At 41.8% G+C, this 23,398-nt stretch overlaps 1 protein-coding gene across 1 annotated transcript in view; it reads right to left on the bottom strand.

Moving 5' to 3' along the window:
- Positions 1-8,628: 8,628 nt before the first annotated feature.
- Positions 8,629-23,398, bottom strand: part of abtb2b (ankyrin repeat and BTB (POZ) domain containing 2b) — a 56,292-nt gene continuing 41,522 nt past the window's right edge. The window contains exons 4-17 of the mRNA XM_081355790.1: positions 18,261-18,413; positions 16,781-16,946; positions 16,588-16,677; positions 16,023-16,124; positions 14,754-14,850; positions 13,880-14,015; positions 12,165-12,439; positions 11,826-12,004; positions 11,034-11,139; positions 10,714-10,816; positions 10,540-10,630; positions 10,385-10,453; positions 10,034-10,147; positions 8,629-9,305 (exon numbers count right to left, since the gene is read on the bottom strand). Of these exons, the coding sequence (XP_081211916.1) occupies positions 9,102-9,305; positions 10,034-10,147; positions 10,385-10,453; positions 10,540-10,630; positions 10,714-10,816; positions 11,034-11,139; positions 11,826-12,004; positions 12,165-12,439; positions 13,880-14,015; positions 14,754-14,850; positions 16,023-16,124; positions 16,588-16,677; positions 16,781-16,946; positions 18,261-18,413 (1,885 nt within the window). The 3' untranslated portion in view covers positions 8,629-9,101. The remainder of the gene's footprint in view (positions 9,306-10,033; positions 10,148-10,384; positions 10,454-10,539; positions 10,631-10,713; positions 10,817-11,033; positions 11,140-11,825; positions 12,005-12,164; positions 12,440-13,879; positions 14,016-14,753; positions 14,851-16,022; positions 16,125-16,587; positions 16,678-16,780; positions 16,947-18,260; positions 18,414-23,398) is intronic.

Raw genomic sequence — 23,398 nt, 5'->3', positions numbered from 1 at the left:
TGCTACTTGTGGCTGCGTTCTGGAGAAACCAGGCTTGGTTTCCAGTTCTGATGCAGCTGACAAGCACTGCCCCATGGCCGATACTGGTGAGGAGGGACCTCCTCTCTCAGGCCAAGGGCTCAATCTGGCATCCTCGCCCAAAGCTATGGTCCCTACATGCGTGGGCCATCAACGGGTACCAGCTAACCGCCCGGTGGGAGTGTTAAACACAATCACGCAGGCTAGGGCCCCGTCTACTAAACGGCTCTATTCCTTGAAATGGTCTGTGTTCTCTAGCTGGTGCACAGCTCGTGGCATATCACCCTCAGACTGTGGGGTGACGGAGGTTCTCTCCTTCCTGCAAGAGCTACTGGATAAGGGCAGAACCCATCCACGCTCAAGGTTTACGTGGCGGCCATAGCAGCGTTTACTAAACCGACGCTTGGCCAGTCACTTGGAAAGAACGATCTGGTCATCCGCTTCCTTAGAGGAGCTAAGAGGCTGAACCCTCCCAGACCTCCCTCAGTCCCTATGTGGGACCTTTCTACGGTTTTGAAAGCCATGAAAGGCGCCCCATTCGAGCCGATCCAATCAATAAATATCAAACACTTGTCTCTCAAGACGGTGTTTCTTCTGGCTCTCGCTTCGGTAAAGCGTATAGGAGATTTGCAAGCGCTCTCAGTGAGCGCGACGTGTATGGAATTTGGGCCAAATGACTCAAGTCATACTCAAACCACGGCACGGGTACGTTTCTAAATCCCTCAACACACCGTTTAGGGCAAAGGTGATTTCCCTGTCGGCCCTGCCCGTCTCTAATGAGGAAAAGGACGCGAGCTTCCTTTGCCCGGTCAGGGCTTTAAGGGCTTATGTGTATCGCTCGACTGTCTTCAGACAGACGGAGCACCTCTTTGTTTCGTTCAGTGGATGTTCTAAGGGACTAGCTGCGTTGAAACAGAGTCTATCCAGGTGGATAGTTGATGCTATAGCGCTGGCTTACACTTCTAAGGGCCTGCAGTGCCCGTTAGGTGTCAGAAGCGCACTCCACAAGAGGCATGGCCTCTTCGTGGGCTTGGTCTAGCGGGATTGCCTTGCAAGATATGTGTACGGCGGCAGGCTGGGCCTCCCCGTCTACCTTTATAAGGTTTTATAACCTAGAAGTTCCCGCCTTGCAGGCTAAGCTGCTTTCGGTCTAATGTAAGACCCTTAATATTCATCAGTTCAGGCCGAGTTTTCGCCCTGACTGTGTGGAAAACTTTGATATAATTTGCTCCTAATAGGATGCTATGTATTACGGGAATGATGCTGTTCTAGCCCCTCTTTCCCGGACTCTCTGCATGTCCCTGGTGATCATCATGCACTATATGAGCCCCGAGCACCTGCCCTTGGGACTTTGGTGTTGGATCTCAGCACGCACGGCGTTTTACACTGTGTTCCCCTAGCGTAAGATATTACGCAGTACGAGAGACCTCTCGTAAGAGAACGTACTCGGTTACTAACGTAACCTCAGTTCTCTCTAGAAGAGGGAACGAGTTCTGCGTATCTTTGCCGTGCCTGCATCACGCTCTGGTTCGCTTCGGCGATGAAAAACCAGATTCTATCAGCCTGTCGAGCTGTATTTATAGGCCCAAGCCACGGCCGTTTCAGCGGGACGTGACGCAGTGGGCGCGAAGCGCCCTCATTGGATCTGACGCCACAAGGGGCCTCTCTCGATAGGCTGCTGCAGTTGCCGCAGTGCAGCCAATGGGCGTGCGAGCCGTCTTGCCTATGTCTGCATGCTGCCGCAACGCGTTTTACATTATTTAAAAATTAAGGATAATTTTTGGCTTCAATATCTTGCGGAAAAGAGATTTTCCCCTAGCGTAAGATATTACGCAGTACTCGTTCCCTCTTCTAGAGAGAACCGAGGTTACGTTAGTAACCGAGTACGTTTTCAACAGAAATAATTATTTACCTTTCAACCCAAATGCACGTTTCCGTATAAGAGAGCCAGAAGAGAGCTCAAGAGAAAGGGGAAGAGATAGAGTAAAGTCAAGTCACCTTCATTTATATAGCGCTTTTAACAATATGAATTGTTTAAAAGCAGCTTTACAGTGATCATAGGAAATAACAGTAACAGAGATTGTTTTGGCTTTACAACAGCTCTAGGATAAAGTTATTGTCCAGCTAAAAGTTAGTTTTGATTGATTGATTCACTTCCGTTGCGAAGATCATAAGTTATTAACTTTGGGGTCGCTAACACGACACCGTTCTAACAGAAAACCCTTAACGCGCTCCGGCATGGTGTTAGACAGTATTCTAGGTTATTACGTGAGGAAGGTTTTTGTCCAATAATTAGAATATCTGTTTTTTCAGAATTAAGTAGTAGGAAATTCTGTTAATTTTGTGAATTGGTAAGTTTCGTCAGGGCGTGAAGAAATATAGAGCTGAGTATCATCAGCATAACAGTGAAAACTAATGCCATGCTTTCTAATTGAAATATCTCCCAAGGGTAGCATGTACAGAGTGAACAGCAACGGTCCTAGTACTGAGCCTTGTGGTACACCATACTGAACTTTTGATCGATAAGACATCTCTTCATTTACTGCTACAAACTGATAACGGTCAGATAAGTATGATTTAAACCATGCTAATGCAATTCCATTTAGCATGGAATTGCATGCTAGTATAGTATCAAATGCAGCACTAAGATCGAGTAACACTAATAGAGAGATACAACCACGATCAGATGATAAGAGCAAATCATTTGTAACTAATGAGAGCTGTCTCAGTTTTATGGTACGGTCTAAATCCTGATTGAAAATCCTCGCAGATACCATTTCTTTCTAAAAAGGAACATAGTTGTGAGGATACCGCCTTTTCTAGTATCTTTGACAGAAAAGGTAGATTCGAGATCGGCCTGTAATTGACTAATTCGGTAGGATAAAGTTGCGTTTTTTAACAAGCGGTTTAATCATAGCCAGCTTAAAGGTTTTTGGTACGTATCCTAAAGACAAAGATGAATTAATGATATTAAGAAGAGGATCTATGACCTCTGGAAGCATCTCTTTCAGTAGCTTAGTCGGTATAGGGTCTAACGTACATGTCGATTTAGATGATTCAACGAGTTTAGTAAACTCTTCCTCTCCTATAGCAATGAATGAATCGAATTTTTCCTCAAGGAGACTACAGTGCACTCTCTGATGCAATACTGTAGTAGATGGTTGCATAGTTATAATTTTCTCCCTGATATTATCTGTCTTGTAAGTAAAGAAGTTCATAAAGTCATTACTGCTGTGCTGCTTGGAAACGTCTGGGCTTGAAGCTTTATTTTTCGTTAGTTTAGCCACTGTTTCAAATAAATACCTAGGGTTTTGTTTATTTTCTTCTAATAGGGTTGAAAAATAAGCAGATCTAACAGCTTTTAAGGCCTCTCTGTATGCAATCGTGCTCTCTTTCCATGAAATGCGAAATACCTCTAGTTTTGTTTTCTTCCAGTCGCGCTCCATTTCTTCCAGTAGCGCGCGAGTCAAGGCTACACACGTATGACCGAAGAGATGGTCATGACGTGTGAGTTCACAAGCGGTTCGAGGGCCCAGGTTCCTCTCATAGACTCGCTGCTTTCCACGAGGATCAATTCAGACTGGTCAGAGGTCCAAACAGATCTCCCAGTCGTTTTGACCATCGTGCAGTGGTCGCAGGCCCATACAGGCCTCCCACAAAAAATAGGGGGAAATGAAATAAGAAGAAACGAGGGGGGAAACAACACAATAGAACTCCTTATTTTGACCACAATCTCCACGACCACGCAGAGCGTGAATTTTTTGAGGACATTGTTGGGCAGAATCGTCCTCCTCCTCAACAACAAAACCATTTCACTGGCCAGCACTCGGTGCCCAACCAACACTTTCAAAAAAGGAGTTCCTTTTACAATTTCCCCTCATGTTCCTTTTCCAACCAGGGAAACAAAAAGGTTTCCTTTATAAACCATGGTGGTAGATTTAGAGACATAGACATCTCTATAGACAGGGAAACACCAATATAAAAGAAGAAAAGGGACAGAACCCCTCGCTACCTCCCTACGGGAAAAAGACAGATTTGAGGGAAGGCTCAAGTCCCGTAGATTCACACAGAGTATTACCCGCACAACCAGCACTCAAAAGCACGATCAAATCATTTTACGATATCATCAGATTAGTGCATCATTCATTTGAGTAAAGTGACCACAAAAGTGACCAACAACCAGCCAATCACTTTCCAGAGACTCACACAGATGCTCACAAACACGGTTAGGCCAGCGTTCCCCGTAGAGCAGGCTGGCTTGATGCTCGAAGGCAATGCCAAAAACTGGTCGTTCACCACTCAACTGATTCTAGAACAACACTATGAAACCCTGATAGAAGAGGCTTTGCAGAACATCTGCAAACAAAACAATCACACAGAATTGTCCAAGGCCTTTGAGATAGCTGCTGGTTGGGCCGGTAGAAATTTTCAGAGGCGAATTAGTACGGAGGCAATCGAGCAGGCAGAAGCCTTAATCACGGCAGAAATGCAGAGCACTTCAGCAGCACAGGTGGTTGAAGCTAAACGTGCACCGACTTATGCGGAAATAGTAACATGGGCAGACATACATCCACCACCACTGGTGGTGTGCACAACACCACCACACACTGCCTGCACTGCCCCATCAGTTCGGCCCAGGGACAACGTGCAACACATCGAGAGACAGACTTCACCGGGAAGTCTTATATCATCACATGTGCTGTCTTGCATCGTGAGATGGTTCTTTCGATTACATTGATCTCCTTGCAAGGCTCGAAATTGTGACCATTTTGGTCGCATATGCTCCTGAAATTTAACCTGTGCGACCTAAAAATATAATTGGGAGCATTTGTGCGAGTGCAAATAATGGTTGTGTGACCTGTTTTCATTTCTCAACAAAACATTCGCAAATTACCGCAGAGTGTGTACCTTATGTGCGCTGATACGCGGTGGCCGGACCATCATTCTATCCAACGTTACATAACCAATCAAACGCCATCCTTATGTTCTTAACTTTAAAGCAGATTTTAGATTGGTTAATATGAGCTGTCAATCACTCCCACTCCCTTTCACTGCGTTCCGTTGTCACGTGACAGGGATCTGACTACCGCGCAAAATTTAAAAGGCTGAATAAGAGAGAAGACCTGACAGATTTCTTTTATTTAAACCAGTCATGATTGAAAATGGCATCGAAGGTGATCAATGTCTCTCTGTCATGAAGTTTTTCAAAAAGATCCAGGTATTCTGTCAAAGTTTTCAGAAGACAGTTGATTAGTCACGTTTGCCTTATAGACACTGATAAACAGATTTTGAGAAATGTAGTTCATGTAAGGTCATGTTACCATGAAATACATAGCATTTCTTATTGTTACTATGATATTCTCTGGATGCCCATGAACATTTATTCATTGCTAAACATTCATAGTCAATCTGCTGTGTTTTACACTTTGCTCATCATTGACACTAATAAAGTTACTGAGTGTAACAAGATTCAGATGTTATGGGAAGAAGGAGGTGGGAACCGGCGAACATTCAACATTTTAATAAATAAATAAACAAGATACAAAAATGAAAGTAAAAGCCAGCAGCCCCTCACGGACGACTGCTGGCAACACAAAACAGAAACAATACATCAAATAAAATCCAGGCCTGTCCTCTCTCGCTCTTCACTGTCGTCGCTCGTCCTTTATGCTTCCGCTCCTCCGTGAGAGATGCGAGACCGGTGCGTCGCGCACGTGTCGCTCATTATCAATCGCGCCACCGGCCTCGCGCCGTCCTCCCACGGCCCTCGACCTCGTCGTGCACGCCACACTGAGCTATATATGTTTTTCAAGCAATGTTATTTCCATTGCGTTCTTGTTGTTGGTCTCACCTTTGGACAGACGTGACGTTTTCCAAGACCAACGGCTTATTCTTGGGACTCGAGAGGGTCCGTCGGCCTGGACTCGAGAGGGTCGGTCGGCCTGCACTCGAGCGGGTCCGTCGGCCTGGACTCGAGCGGGTCGGTCGGCCTGGACTCGAGCGGGTCCGTCGGCCTGGACTCGAGAGGGTCGGTCGGCCTGCACTCGAGCGGGTCCGTCGGCCTGGGCTCCAGCGGGTCCGTCGGCCTGGACTCGAGAGGGTCCGTCGGCCTGGACTCGAGAGGGTCCGTCGGCCTGCACTCGAGCGGGTCCGTCGGCCTGGACTCGAGCGGGTCGGTCGGCCTGGACTCGAGAGGGTCCGTCGGCCTGGACTCGAGTGGGTCCGTCGGCCTGGACTCGAGAGGGTCGGTCGGCCTGGACTCGAGAGGGTCCGTCGGCCTGTACTCGAGCGGGTCCGTCGGCCTGGACTCGAGAGGGTCGGTCGGCCTAGACTCGAGCGGGTCGGTCGGCCTGGACTCGAGCGGGTCCGTCGACCTGGATTTGAGAGGGTCGGTCGGCCTGGACTCGAGCGGGTCGGTCGGCCTGGACTCGAGCGGGTCCGTCGACCTGGATTCGAGAGGGTCCGTCGGCCTGGACTCGAGCGGGTCCGTCGGCCTGTACTCGAGAGGGTCGGTCGGCCTGGACTCGAGCGGGTCCGTCGGCCGGGACTCGAGAGGGTCGGTCGGCCTGGACTCGAGCGGGTCGGTCGGCCTGGACTCGAGCGGGTCCGACGGCCTGGATTTGAGAGGGTCCGTCGGCCTGTACTCGAGAGGGTCGGTCGGCCTGGACTCGAACGGGTCCGTCGGCCTGGACTCGAGAGGGTCGGTCGGCCTGGACTCGAGCGGGTCGGTCGGCCTGGACTCGAGCGGGTCCGTCGGCCTGGACTCGAGAGGGTCGGTCGGCCTGGACTCGAGAGGGTCCGTCGGCCTGGACTCGAGCGGGTCCGTCGGCCTGTACTCGAGAGGGTCCGTCGGCCTGGACTCAAGAGGGTCGGTCGGCCTGGACTCGAGCGGGTCCGTCGGCCTGGACAGCAGAGTCTGCAAAGCATCACGAGATGAGAGACGCCGTTTAACTACCTCATGTCTTAAAGCACACAACATTACAATAATAATGAATGTAAACAACTTGCAGCGCTCTAGTTGTACCACCTGAATGCTGCAGATTTACTTCGGCATTGATAGTGTTGACATAGAAACGCATAAATCCAAGTCTAAGGACGTCAACAGGTCCAGGTAGAACGTCACAGGTTGCCATCTCGTAATTACGGTTACGACATGGGGTATAAGCTCAATGTTTTGGTTCAGGAGGAACGATAAAAGACGGCTGCTGTTTGTTTGTGGCACTCTGTGACTGACATCTGTCTACAACTCTACATTGCACTCTACATCGCCTTACAGAACGAACTGATGACGTGTGATGTCTGCGCGAGCAGGTGCACCGAGGGATGGAAATACATTCACAGGGTAACAGGCAGGTAAGACATCCTATCATTGATTTTAGACCGAATGCAATGACTGGATGCATTTTATTTTTATTTATTTTGTGCTCTTGAGACTACCACAGAAGATATATGTACATTTTGTTAAATATTTACACCACTTTTATTTATTGATTGATATCAGGATGTTGAAGAGAGTTTAATGACTAACTTTTGTATTTTGTAGATTTTTTCAGATGTTATATTTTTGACTTAATTTGATGTTAAAAATTGTCTACATAATATGAATATGGAAGCTCGTTGCCGTCACTGAATAAAAAATAAAAAGGGTAATCTAACCATGTTTTTCTCGCAATTGGGAGTTTAGGCCTATATCTCGCAATTCTGACCTTTTTTCCCTCAGAATTGTGTGACAAAGTCAGAATTGCGATTTTGAGAGAAAAAAAGTCAGAATTTTGAGATAAAAAGTCGCAAATATCTTTTAAATCATTTTAGTCCGTGGCGGAAACAAGCTTCCATAACTTAAAGCTAATATATTGTAGTAATATTTAGTTTGCTGTGTTATGACAGTTGTGTTGGATAAACTGATGCAGCAACACACAAAATGCTTACCAGAAATGTGTTACTCAGTTACTAGAAAAATGCTAAACACAACCGCTTGTCATGTGATCTCACGAGAAGACACGCTCTAGACTAGACTAGAAATCAGTTTTTATTAGGCTACTGATAGGACAGTCTACATCTCCATGTAAGTGATCATAAAAGGTACTGTTCATTTCATTTTGTGGTACTTGTAAAATTATTGAGTGCACCGTTTGGTATTTCTGTGACAGTCTCACACACCCCTGCAGTTTATTCACTTATTAGGAGTTTGTGAATTCCCAGTTTGGAAAGTAGTTTTGTATATTTTCATCAGTCCTTGTAGGCGTTTCTGTCAAGGCTGGTAAGTTGACTTCACTGTTTTTCTCCTTTATTTTCTTTGTCATTGATTGTACTGTACACTGAAGTTATGAATCAGAAAGCAGTTTGACAGCATGCAGTGCTCTCAATAACCAGAAGGTGGCAGCACAGTCTTATTTTTAAATTAAACTTTAAAGTGTTTGCCAGCTTAACATACATTACTTAATTTGTTTTGTAGGTAGACTTGACTAACACACACACACACACACACACACACACACACACACACACACACACACACACACGACTGCAATGAACCCATTGTAATATTTGCATACTTAATTGTGGTCTTCTGTTGCTGTTTGGAAAAAATTTTAGCCACAAAAGTTTTTTTATATATAACTTTATTTGCTTGGCATGAAACAAGATAAAATAGCAACTTAAATAATCTCACATCTTTAAATAGAACATGTCCTTGTTTTTCTCCATTAAAAGATTCATCTATAATAGCTTCAAATAAAACTAATGAAGGGAAAAAAAGATATGCTCTAGCCTCCCACTCTAGCCAAACTCTGTACAAAATAGCATCTGTTTTAGGTGTGGGAAAACTGTTGTCCACAATCTTAACATACTTTAGTTCGATAGCTTTAGCCACACAAACGCTGCAGCATTTAATGTCAAGCTTGTGTCCATTAAATGATTATTTTTTTGAATTCATGAAACTGTCCACAAAGCTCAACTTCAGTCAGTCCGTCTTTTTTTCAACAGCATTTCCTTTTCATATTTCCTCAGGCTTTCCATATTGTCTTAACACCTTACACATTCATGTCCTTTCTTCTTTGTGTATTTTTCCGTCTTTTTCTCTTTCACACACGAGAAGTCACTAGCAGTGAGCGTAGTCTGCGCGCTAACGTTGCCTCGAGCTCTTCCAGAAGCGAGTCTTTCCCAGATCCGCCTCGTGTCCCGGATCCCAGGATCAGCGCCCGGAAGGCTTCCCTCTCCAACAGACCCGCCATGTTCTGCAGGAAGAAACCTTCACAGTGTGTGCTGAGCTCCACCGCACCGTGAGCCTGGGGGAAAGAAATCAATCAGTTAGGCCTGGGGAGACACTTCAGTAATAATTATTAAATTGTTGTCCTGTCAAAATTTAAGTAAATATTAGTAAAATGTACCATATTGTCATGTTTTTGTTGTTTTTTTGTCATAGGGCTGTGAAGCAATTAATCGCATCCAAAACAAAAAGTTTGTGTTTACATAATATACTGTGTATAATTATTTTGTATATATAAATACACACACATAAATGTATAAATTTAAGAAATATTTGCCTGTATGTGTATATATATATATATATATATATATATATATATATATATATATATATTATACATTTTATATAGTAATATTTATATATATATATATATATATATATATATAAAATATTACTATATAAAATGTATAATATATATTATACATTTTATATAGTAATATTTTATATATATATATATATATATATATATATATATATATATATTATACATATTTTATATATATATACTATATATATATATATATATATACACACACAATACTGTACAATATTGTAGAATGTTACAAAGGGAATATGTTTGGTCAGTTACTATTATTTTACATTCGGTGTTATTCAGATTCTTTTTGATGGCATGAATTTGTTTATAATTATACAGTTGTATATATTTAGATATTGTATATTTACTGTATAAATTAAATAGATTTTTTTTGATTATATATAATATTATGTAAACTGATATATTTGTACCTTGGCAGTGTGGTAGATGTCCACAGCATTGTCGAGGTCAATGCTCTGAGCGCAGAGGATTTCACAGTGTCGCTGTAGCGCCCCCAGCTGGAACAAACTGGCCGCTGACAGTAACTACAAAAGGGAAACAAAAGGGTAAAGAATGCTTTTTTTTTTTTTTTTTTTTTTTTTTTTTTTACTTATTACTTGCTTCAATCTGCAAACATATTTTACTGGCTAATCTCAATAAAATTTCATCTTAAATAATTGCAGGTAAACTCAAGAGGTTCCACTGCATAAAGACTATTCCCTTCCAGTTTCATTGACAAAGGCCGTACTTTGCTGGGTTGGACTGTATCTTGTTTGTCTTACCTCCAGTAACTCTGAGACGCCCATCTTCAGAGACTCTGTCCCCCCGCAGTACAGGTATGACATCATCACCTGGATAAACACAACGAGATCGTGATTAACTCCCGCTAACATCTTGGAACACCATGTTGTCGCACGGGTTTATCGAGTGTTCATACCTGGAAGATGTTGTACTTGATGTTGCTGATCTCGATGTCTTTGCGGGGCTGAGAGCTGTCCGACCCGTTCAGCGCCAACAGAGTTTTGAACCTGATCCCAGAGCAAACAGTTGTGTCAAAATAAAATCTACTGCAGAGACCCGTGTTACAAGATAAACAAATGTTTAGGCTCACCTGTCGGACGCTGTGAGCAGCAGAACCCCGTGAGCATAGAACGGCTTTCCCTCCACTAGGAACGTCACGTCAGACATCTCTGGGTTGTTCAGGAAGTGAGGGTCTGCGGGAAGAGGAGAAATCAGACTTGCTCAAGATTTTAACAGAGTAATCATTTACAGACAAAACTACAAATCAAAGAATTAGCTACAATTTAATATGTCTTAATATGAATCAATGACAAACAAGTTGAATTTTAAATCAATGTTGGGTCATTTAATGTGGATCCAGTCAGTGTTGCCAATTCATAATTATAACTGTACTAAGATGGAGTGAATTACCAAGTTGAGCGGAGAGAGCGGGCTTCTTCTCTTGGATAGGAGGAAGTGGAGCAGGACCGTAACAGTGACTAAAGATGATGCCCAGCTGTTGGTTGATTGCCTCGTTCTATAAAGGAAAGAAAGAAGAAAGAATTAGTCATTAAGGAAGTTAGAGACTACCGCTGCTTCCGAAATCCCGGACTGAGAAGGTACTACATTTGAATTTGAATTTACTTCGCGACTATGAATATGGCTAGTATGAATGAAATTCGGACGTGCTACATCCGCCATGTTGTTACTGTCACATGACCTACCAGCATCAGTTGCGTACACTTCACTGCCATTCATGATGGGAAAGTAAAGTGTCCATCGAATGCTTACTTCAGAATCTCGGCTAAATTAGTAGGTCATCCGGGGACTTTTCGCCCTCGGATTTTCAAATACTACGTATTCGGACATGCACTACTCCTCTTTTGGCGTATTGTATAGTAGGAAAGTATTCGATTTAGGATGGGGTGTAAGAATTTTTTATAGATCTCTTCACACCAAATCTGAATTTTTGCCATAAAAGAAGCACAAAATTATTTTAGAACATAATGCATATCCATTTCAGATCCTCGAAATTGGAAAAATTTTAACTACAATGAGCTGTCAAGTCTAGTTACATGTTTAATTGTTCACCATCCATTGACAATGACAAAAAATCATAGTCTAAGGTTCTCAAATTATTATTATTTTTTACATATATAGATTTTTTTTTTTTTTTGTCGTTATATCGGACCTTCTATGAACAAAATCCAGGTTTCTCAGTACCTTGTTTTTTTTCAGGATGTTAAACATCAAAGGAAACCCAACGCAGACTACTTCCTCACAGTAGTCCTCCTCTTTGATGGAGCTGAAGTCTCGTAAAAGAGAGAGCGTGACTCCGGCTCTGGACTTCAGCTGAGCGCTGCGCAGCGACTCCAGCCATACGTGAAGCTTCCACGGCACTCCTGCGGGATCAGGCCATATTATGAAGAACCGTTTGCAAATAATCAAAGGCTTGCTAGATAGCTCAGCTTTTTGTAACTGTATCACAGAAAATCTATATTTGATCATAAATGAATGAAAGTGTTACTCTATGATATCTTGTTATATATGCGTCTAACCTACCCAACGACCTGAGCTCCATGGTGACGTCCAGATAGCCGTGCTCTGCGCTGTAGAAGGACGCCTCCTGCAGAGCTTTCATACGGGCCTTACACAGCTTGGGCAGGGCATCTTCTGACAGCAGGCTGAGGTTGGGGGATGGAGGAGGGGGTAGAGAGTGTCCGTTCCTGCCGGACGCCCGCGTCTCGCCCTCCACACCCTCCGCCAGGATCTCCTCCAGCGAGAGCACGTCTTCCCGCACCTTCTGAGGCTGAGAGAGGAGCTTCCTCAAAACATTCCTGCAGAACATATGTCATAGTTAGTTCAGGGATGGATGGATGTGTAACCCCTCCACCCGGGTCCTACTCGCCCCGCTCTGTGCGGGCCTCGAATCCGGGTCACGGCACCAATTTGTAGCGGACTTCGTCTCGCACCACAAAGAAACTCCCTGACACCACTGGCTTCGGTGGACCACGTCTGCAGTTTATTGACAGAGAACAGCCAGTAACTGGAGAGAGTCAGCTGAAAGAGAGTGAATCTGAAGGCTTGTGTGTTGATTGTCTGTTGATTGTCCGAAGCCAGTGGTGTCGGGGAGTTTCTTTGTGGCGTGAGACGAGGTCCGCTACAAATTGATGGTAGATAAATGGTTGTCTGGATAGATAATTAATGATTTGGCATCTGGATGGACAGATTGATAAAAATCTAGATGGGATGGATAGCTGGCTAGGTAGAAAACTAATTATTGGAAAGATAGATATTTTGGTACACAGGTATATAGGGTAATGGGTATATAGATAGCAGGAGAGATAATGAATGCTTGGGCATAAGATTGATAGAAAGCAAGATGGATAGATAGCTGGTAAATGATTAGATGGGTAGACAACTGGGTAGATTGATTGAATGATTGGTCAGGTAGATAGATGGTTGATTGGATAGATAATAAATGCTTGGACATATAGATAGCTAGATAGTTGGCTGATGAATGATTAAATATAGGAAGACGGCTGATAGATAATGAACGATTGGACAGATAGCTAGAGAGTTGGATAGATGGGTAGATAGACAGTTGGCTGAGTGGATTATAGATAGATGGTTAATAAATTATTGGACAAAGATAGATTGATAGAAAGCTAGATAGCTGGATAGATAGATAGCTGGATAGATAGACAGATAGTCGATAGATAGAAATGAATAATATGACAGATTCATATAGAAAACTAGATGATGAATGATTGGCTAGATACAATGTGGATGATTTGACGGTCACCGTGATTTTGCCAAGTAAGACATGTTCCTGGATCAACATATTGTGTTGATCCTGGATAACATTCCTGTCCCAAAATTTAGTCCTTACCCTATCCCTAACCCTAAATCTAACCCTACCCCTAACTTTTCCCTAAAATTAGAGGGAAATGATAGGTTAATAACACTGATGTTGAAGCATCTCACCCTGGTTCTAAGCCTAAACTTGACATAAACTGTAAACTTGTCCCTCAAATCTGATTGGTTGATTGGAAAATTGTTCCAGGATCAACAAAGATGTTGATCCAGGAACATGTGGTACTTGGTGAAATCATGTTCACCATGATTTGACATTGATATTCTATAGATGTGCAGTGTCATATTTCCTAAATATGAGATCATTGTGTGGTAATGCAGCTGTGTATTTGTTGTAATAACTGATGATGTTCGGAGTTCGTGAGGAGTGAGTGTGTTCGTATGATGATGGGAGGTATTACCTATGGCCATGTGCAGCAGCGTGACTGAAGCAGTTCATGTCCTCATACAGCGATGATGTCAGAGCGTGACCATCCTGGGACCTCAGCAGGGGATCTGCCCCCCGCGCCAGCAGTAAACTCACCATCTCGTAATTCCCTGTGAGAGTGACCGGAGGAGAAGGAAAGAAGAAACAGATGGTGAGGTTGCAGAGATGTGTAGAGTCAATGAGAGAGAACCACAATAAAAGAAAAGAACACTTCATGATCATTACTGTAATGATCTTGGAAGGGTCACGTCTTGAGGAATCAACTTTTCCTTGATCTTTAAAGATAAAAGAGCTCGATGTACCAGGAAAACATGCTCTAACTTTAAGAACTCACAACATTGTCCAAAATATACTCTACTCTTTAGATTTCTGACACCAGAAAAGTGAAATATTAACATTACCGCCCACATTTACAATAAAAATTGCCTATTGAAGTTCAGAAACTTGTCCCACCTGGTCACAGTGAGGTATTTAGAATGAAGTAGGACAGATAGTGGTTACGTATACCAAACTTTTACTTAATAAAGGTAAAACAAAACATAACTCCTTTGAATGTTGCAGAACCTCTTGTTGAATGTCCCCACATCCCTAAAAGGTTTTAAACACTCTGAACTGTTGCAAAACACGTCTTCCTGACCCAATTCTGTCAACTCTCGTACAGTTTGTGGCCTCTACAGTTTGGCTCCGGTCTGCCAACACATGGCCATATTTTTAGGGATTCCTGTTTGGGATGGGAGTGACCAGCCTTCCCTGGCAGGCTGTAAATCTGAGCTGGTGGAGGTTGTGAGAGAGGCTGAATCAAGTGAGGGAGTTGTGCTACACACACACACACACACACACACACACACCTGCGGCAGACGCCAACTGAAGAGGCGTCTCGGCGTTACTTTCCTGTCCGTAACGCACGGCTGCTCCTTCCACGTTTGCCCCGGCATCTAATAGAAGCTGAAGAGACAGACAAATATTCATGTTAAGAAAGTAACAGCAAAAACTACAGCTAACAATAAATACAAGGATCAAACTTACATTGTGTAGCTTAACAATATTACATTCCTTACAAAAAATAAGTTTATTTAAGTGTGATATAAAATATACATACTTTATACTAAAGATAAGTGTATACTTTCAATCTACTTTTTATGTGGGCTACTTATCAGAGATAGACTTAAAATTATACTTAAGTATGCTTTGCTTCTACTGAAAAATACATTTGGTCTATACTTGTGTTAAAGTACTGTTAAAGGTCCATTTAAAATTAATAAAAATTTAGAAACCGTGTAGTATACTTAAAGTGCTATAAGCATAATGTTAAGTTCACTTTAAGAAACATTTTAAATGTACTTGGAGTATATAAACTATTAAAATTTGTTTACTGAGAGTATACTTGTACTTTCACTAACTAAAAAGTGGGCTAGAAGTCTATCCCCCGTTTTCACAAACAAGGCAATGTTGTACTATGTGGCAATGTTGTCTAGTCCCAGACTAAAATGCATGTTTGAGCTGTTTTAACTGAAATCAACTTGCACAGACAACTATGTCAATGCCATTGTTTTCTCTCAAGATGCACATCAGTAATGCTTTTTTTCCTCAAGGCGTGTTTATAAAAGCTACTTAAATTATCTTAATTGAACTAAAGCCTAATCCTGGCTTAATCTAAGCCCTGTTTGTGAAACCAGTCCTATAACTAGTAAAATAACAGTACAGCTATAAGTTCACTTGTATACTTCACAGTATAGTTGCAGTAAAAAAGAAAAACTTTGATGTTAACTAGTTGTGTACAAGTTTACCACTGTTACACTTAAAGTACACTTAAAAGCATACTTTTATAGACTAAGAAATTGGCCAGTTTAGTTCCAATATTTAAATTGTACACTTGCAAGTATATTACTAGTACATTGATTTTAGTAGGCTATACTTGCTACATAAAGTATACTTGGTATACTTCTTTGTAAGATATACATGGATGTCAGTAGTAGCATATGCTATACTAAGGCTAGGGTTAGTATTTGTTTCAGTGTTGTGACTAGGATGACCAATGAAATCTTTAGAATCAGCTGTGGGGTTTGCGCTTGACTGGTTTAGGCAAAAACAAAACAAAAAAGCAAGCAGCTCCTTACCTGAACTACTGATATATGTCCATGTAACACAGCGAACGTGAGCGCCACCCAGTGGCGGCTGTCTGGGTAGACTGAAGGGTGTTTGGGAGAGCAAACGGGTACCTGAGCACAAAAACACTGTCAGCTTATATACAGGGATGTTTTCCATTTCTTCACAAAAAAACATTTACAACATTACAATAAAAAACAATCTGACAAATTATCAATCACAGGCTAGTTTTTTTTTTTTTTTGAGAATTTTTGGTTGAATGCAAAACAATTAATTCAAGTAAGGTTCCCCCCCCCCCATTCAAAAAGGTTTTTTTTTATTATTATTTTTAATCGATTTTAGGATATTTTAGAACTACATTACAACAGGTTATCAAAACATTTGTACCATTGAAATTGAATTGAAAGATTAAAAGATTTTAACATTTAAAAACGCATATTGTTTTTGTCCATAGACTTGGTTGATCTCTTGAAAAATCTCTAGTTGCGAAAAATTTATTCAAATAACTTTTACAGTTAATCCCATTTAACTTGGTATAAATAGTGACAGACTAATATAGCAACTGGTGGTACATACCGCCACATCCAGATTGGCTCCGGCGTCAATCAACATCTGGACTAAAGCTTCGTCTCCAGCGGCGCAGGCGTACATCAGCGGGGTCATACCCTGCGCAGGTGCAGAGAGAGCAGAGTTGGACATCTGGATCCACAACATCACATCCGTGTAACAGAATGATGTACAGTTATGTGGTGTTCTGATCTTACGGTACCTGGTCATCCATGCTGTTGACACCATCAGGCCCCAGCAGCTCGATGGCCTGGCCGATCAGATCAGTGCGGCCGCAGTTCAGCATGCGGAAGCCCAGGTCCAGCTGGAACTTATCTGTGGCCGCTCTGGCATCCAGACGCCTGAAGGAACTGAAACAGCACTCCGGCCTACAAAAGACAGGAGAAGAGTTAGAAAGTGAGTGAGTGGATGAGAGAGAGAGAGAGAGAGAGAGTGAGTGGAGGGGGTGGGTGAGTGGGTGAGTGAGTGGAATGAGTGAGTGGATGAGAAAGTGAGTGAGTTGATGAGAGAGTGAGTGAGTGGGTGAGTTGATGAGAGAGTGAGTGGGTGGGTGGATGTGAGTGAGTGAGTGAGTGAGTGAGTGAGTGAGTGAGTGAGTGAGTGGGTGAGTGAGTGAGTGGAGGGGGTGAGTGGGTGAGTGAGTGGATGAGAAAGTGAGTGAGTTGATGAGAGAGTGAGTGAGTGGGTGAGTTGATGAGAGAGTGAGTGGGTGGGTGGATGTGAGTGAGTGGATGAGAGAGAGTGAGTGAGTGTGTGGATGAGAGTGAGTGAGTGAGTGGATGAGAGAGTGAGTGCGTGGATGAGAGTGAGTGAGTGGATGAGAGAGTGAGTGAGTGCGTGGATGAGAGAGTGAGTGGATGAGAGTGAGTGAGTGAGTGGATGAGTGAGTGAGTGAGTGGATGAGAGAGTGAGTGGATGAGAGAGTGAGTGAGTGGATGAGAGAGTGAGTGAGTGAGTGAGTGAGTGAGTGAGTGAGTGGATGAGAGAGTGAGTGAGTGGATGAGAGAGAGTGAGTGAGTGGATGAGAGAGAGTAAGTGAGTGAGTGGAATGAATAAGTGAGTGAGTGAGGAAATGGATAGTGTTGGTCATTACATGCTTTCATGGGTGGAGTGCTGGATTTTCCTCAAGTGTTTTCAAATTTCAAGTGTTTTCAAATCATTAAGAAAAAGCTTTGACATCAGCATGAGGATCAGTGCGGCTCTTTGCCAATGTGTTAATACAGTCAAGTCACATTTAAGGAGTCAGCATGAGATCATGTCTGTTACCTTCAGCTCTGCGACACTTTAAGTGTCTGACTGTGTTTTTATCAGTGTTTAAAAGTCAGTTGACATTTTAAAACAGATTTAATTAGTCTAACAAGGTTGCGGTAAAAACATTTGTTAAATGCAATAAAAAATATACTTGGAAAACAAGGTCACCACAGCTGGAGAACTTGACAAAGCACCTTTAAAATCAGCATGACATTTGATGCCCCTTGCTTACAGTATCTAAGGTATTCTGAATGTTGCTAGGGTGTTGAGGGTGTTTTTCGCGTGATGCTATGATGTGGCTTCTAGGGAGTTTTAGCTGATTATCAAAAAGGTCCTCTGTGTCTCTGTTATTAGCTGATGTTCTTCCATGCAAGTCTAGGATTTTCTTCACTCATGGTCAGTCAGGATGTTTTATGATATGAAAGTCTTACTTTAGCAGTCTGGGCTCGCAGTCTAACCCAGGCAGGAGGAGCCGTGCTGTCTGTCTGACATCATCGCTGTCCACCAATAAGCTGCGGCGATGCTCGGCGTGAACGATGGCCACACGCATCCACTCCATCAGCGGGGGGAGGAGGAGGAACGGCCTGGGGAACGCAGGAAAAACAACAGTTTGTATCCAAAACTTTGGTTGAAAAATGGTTGCAATATTAATAACAACAGAGTTGATACGCGATCCGTTCGGAAAACGCCACCACGGTTCGAAATACGCATGGTTCTCGGATTAATTGCGACAAGTTTAACCATCATAGAGTGAAAGTTTATCATTTGCACATTTTAGGTCCTGTCAGTTTAAACATTCAAGCGATTTTAAGCCATTTGAGCGCAAGATAATGCGAAAGAGAACTCGATTCGGAAGTCACGCTGTTTTCTGTGCGCATTCACACACAGAGCATCGAATTCAGTTTGAACAGACACACACACACAAGCAAAATTATGTCAAAATGCCCGTCTCTGTGAATATTCTCGTAAACACAGTCGCTTATGGCTTACAGTATGTGAACGTACACAATTGAGAAAGAAAATTGATGCGTATAATTATATTGGATCAGTGCATTCGGCCTTAAAGTGACAGCAGCCTAATAAACCTACAGCTGAATGTGTCTAATGTTAATCTAACTGAAATAGAAAGCTAAAATCACTTTTTTAGCTTTAACAAAGATTAATTAAATTAAATTTATTCAGTGAAGATTATGCAGTGTTATTTTACATTCTATTACATTTCCGTAGCTGAATACTGTGAAGACTTACCTGAAAAACATAAAGCACTGTTTTTCATTTGTATCTCTGTTGTATTGCATTTCTCTATGTATGTAATTTGTTTATTATTTTCTATGCAGATTCACTCCCCTTTTTAAATCACCTCAATCATTCAGTGATTAATTCTTTTCATATAGAACTATTCATCTGGTGAAACTGTTTTCACATCGCAATATATATCGCAGGAAAAAAAAATTGCAATGTGTTTTTTTTTTTTCAAAATCGTGCAGCCCGAGTTGTAAGCAACTAAAATGGTCTTTTGTTTGCTCTTGATGATAGGCAGACATTAATTGATTTCAGATCTGGTATTTAAAATGTGTTTTATTTTTCAAAATATTAAATAGTAAAAATCCCCCTTAATAAAAAAAATAAAAAAATAAATAAATCCAGATTTTTCCTCAAAAGTGAACTAAATCTGACAAAACCTCATGTTGGGATACCCTCAGAGAGAGAAAAAAAAATGTATGCATGAAAAATTAATGCTAAAAAGTTTTTCTTTTAGCACTAGGTTGTGTATTAGAATTGTTTTACTATTGTATTACTATTGTAATATATTGTTTTATATATAGATAATTTATGACTATAGTATGTCCTTGTTTGGATGCACACGTGTGTGTGTGTGTGTGTGTGTGTGTGTGTGTGTGTGTGTGTGTGTGTGTGACAAGTCAGTTGTGTAAAACAAGTTTGGCCACAGCGCACTTAATCTGCTAGTGTTTCTAAAGAAGGGCTTGGGCAACCGAGACGGCCCGTGTCTTTCAGCGGCCTGTCATATCAAAGAATTCACGCTGAGAATGAGATACGGCGGCTGAAGTCCTCTTGTTTTCAGCAGCTCAGTGCCACTCCCTGCAGACGTGAATGTGTTGTTTGTATGTGTGTGAGGTTCTTAATAAAAACTTCACACGAGGACAGATATGGGCTGTTTACTGGACCCAGATCAAGACTATATTACGCAATCATTCTTCTGAGTCTCAACCTTTGAAAATGAAGACTGGAGGACTTAAAAAGACTGTCTTGTTCCTTCAAAAACGAAGAAATTAATAAGTAAAAATATAGTATAATATTCTAATAATCAATTTATTATTATTATTATTGATAAATCATCATCATTACCGTCATCATCATACAATATTCAAGTGTTTTGGGTTCTAAAAATCTGACCGTCTTGGGTAGCACGTCCTGATTTTGCTGAGTCAAAATCCAGGAACAACATTCCTGTCCGAAAATGTAATCCTAACCATATTCCTAAACCTAACCCTGCCCATAACTTATCCCTAAAATCAGAGGGAAATGACAGGTGAATTACACTGATGTAGAAGCACCTAACCTTGGTTTTAAGACTAAACTTGTCCCTAAAATCTGATTGGTTGATTGGACTTTGTTCCAGGAACATGCTGGCCCTGGTGAAATCAGGTACTGCATCTTGGGTGTCCTTCAAAAATGAAGAAAATAATAAAAAATATTATAATATCATAATAATGTTCAATTTATAATTATTATCATTATCATCCAATATTTGTGTTTTGGTTTCTAAAAAACAAAACATGAATGAAAAACATGTGGTTCTAGTCCCCCTGTTGTGAAAATCCAGCTTTTTATGTTGTTTATATGTCTATGTGTTGTTTTAAATATGCTTTAAGACAAACCATGTGCAAATTCATAAGTCAACACCATTGCTGAGTATTTTCTCTTTAACTGCAGTGAACCAAAGACAGTCTCAAGAACACGGTTTGAAATCGCTGGTGTTTCTGACGTCACAAACTACCTTGTAACCAATCAGATCAACGCGTGATCGTCAACGAGTGGATCTCTGAGCTGGAGTGAGTGAGTGGAGGCGGGGCTCATTTGCATATTCATAGAACCGTGTTTAATAAATGAGGCAAGGGTGTAGAGTTACATTCAAGCTATTTTAAAGGTCCCGTTCTACGTGATCCCATGTTTCAAACTTTAGTTAGTGTGTAATGTTGTTGTTAGAGTATAAATAATATCTGTAAAATTATAAAGCTCAAAGTTCAATGTCAAGCGAGACATTTTATTTAACAGAAGTTGACTACATAAAACGGCTCGATTGGACTACACCCCTCTACTTCCTGCATTAGTGACATCACCAGAACCGTGTTTAGACTAACCTCCACCCACAGGAATGCTCCCTCAACTCCAGACATCCCAAGTCTCCGGGAAGTTCCGGGAGTCTCCCGCATATTGATAGCGGCTCCCTGATACCCGGAAATGAGTTAAAATCTCCCGGAATCTAGGGCGAGCGAGCCAGAGCGCGCGTGCACAGCAGAGAGGGAGAGGGAGCGAGAGACCTTGCGTGTGTGCGTGTGTGCGCATGTAAGATAGAGAGCATCTGATTGGCCTGTTTCGGTAAATCAACCAATCAATTGTCAGTGTGGGCGGGTTTTATCTCTTCTCCCGAACCGAATTAATCAGTTCAGTGTATCTAGAAACAGGAGCGCCATGGCAAAGGGAGAGTGCCACAAAAAAACATGCAAAAAACGAAAGTATAAGATACATTTTACGGCAGACTACATGAAAGTGTACCCCTGTCTTATAAGAGTAAAACATAATGATAGTCTTGCACGCTGTACAGTTTGTAACAGTGACTTCAGCATTGCCCATGGTGGGTTAAATGATTGTCAACAAGTTTCATTTCATTCGTGCATATTATTCCTTAGACCTGTTTAAAGCTGCAATGGAATATAAATAAAAGCAGTTTACATGAATAGTAGCCTATAAGCAGCTTATAAATGGTAAAGTAATCTACACATTGTAACATTATGAACAAATAAATGCATAGGCCTATAGCCTATAGAAATTATGTATTATACTTTTATATTTTTTAGGGGGGTACCTCCCTGAAATGAACTTTTGTAGGTTGGGATGTCTGCAACTCTACTGGCTACTTGCGCACTTCTTATAACTTAGGCTATTGTGTTTACTCATCTCTTACGGTGATTTTCTGAAGTAAAACTGACGCTTCATCTTTTGTGTGATGTACAATAAACTTTATTAAACTCATCAGTACATGTTTGATCATCATTCGGACCTGGTCCGAAACAGCAGACTTGTAGGCTGTTAATAAACAATGGATACATACAAGCAGATGACAAATACGTTATAATAACCGTAATTAAACTACTAAACCATACCTGTTTCATCTCTATACAGCACTCTGACTCTGTAGGCATTATTGTCCGACTCGAAATGAACACCGTTACTGAGAGTTTCTGATATTATCATCATTCCTTGAGATGAAATTGTCCTGAGAGACTGAGTGCGAGCTCATGAAGCTCCGCCCCCTGGGTCGTCCAGCAGCAGCTCATTTGCATTTAAAGGGCACACACTAAAACAGCGCGTTTTTCAGAGCCCCAAAAAATGTCAATTTAAACATGCTGTAAAAAATGATCTGTTGGGTATTTTGAGCTCAAACTTCACATACACACTCTGGGGACATCAGAGACTTATTTTACATCTTGTGAAAAGGGGCATATAACGGGACCTTTAAGGCATGAAGATTTTTTTTATTTTATTGAGGAAAAAGCATTTAAATAATGCAATTTTGGTGATCAAAGATGAGTTTTAAGGGATACAGTTATTGACTACAGGGGGACTTTTAAAGAGGACTTAAGTGCAAAACCCTAAATGTGCACACTCACAGCTTGGACCCCAAGGACAGCCCGTACTGTGTACCACCATCAGTTAGTTTTATTTGGCATCCAAGTCAGCCTGAATCATGACATATCACCAGGCACTGATACAGGTCCAGCATCCCCTTCCCAAATCCTAATCTAATCTTTTTCTAAGTAAAGCCTAGAATCTGAGTGTTTGGTAACGTCTCCGCAGCCGTCCATCGGATTCAGAGAAGATACCAATGTGAAAGTTTGTCACCGCTCTGCTCGATGCACAGCAGGAACACAATGACGTCAAACTAAAAAAAACAAGTCATCCCACCGAGAGTCTGTCAGCCCGGCAAGACATGCAAATGAGACGTACTGAGAGGAGCGTGAAGCTCATTAAACACACAAGATATGCGCAACAGGGAAAGCGATCTCCTGAGACCTACAGATGCGTTCAACCACAACAAACAGATCAACTTTGCAGATGACAACTTGATGGGAGCCATTTTGGTTCAAAAGGAAAAGACAATTCAAATTCTAAAGTCAACTTTCAAGTGTGAAACATCTGAAGACAAAGCTAAATTTAGAGAGGCTAAATTTAAATATTGAGGGAAGATACAAAAAGACACCGAATCAAACATTTTTATAATTTTTTTTTGTCAACTGTTTTGCAGGTGATTAAATCAGATGTTTGT

Source organism: Scardinius erythrophthalmus (assembly GCF_964197995.2).
Source record: "Scardinius erythrophthalmus genome assembly, chromosome: 24".
Lineage (NCBI taxonomy): Eukaryota > Metazoa > Chordata > Actinopteri > Cypriniformes > Leuciscidae > Scardinius > Scardinius erythrophthalmus.
The sequence above is the reverse complement of the archived record's forward strand: the minus strand, read 5'-3'. Positions and strand labels throughout refer to the sequence as shown.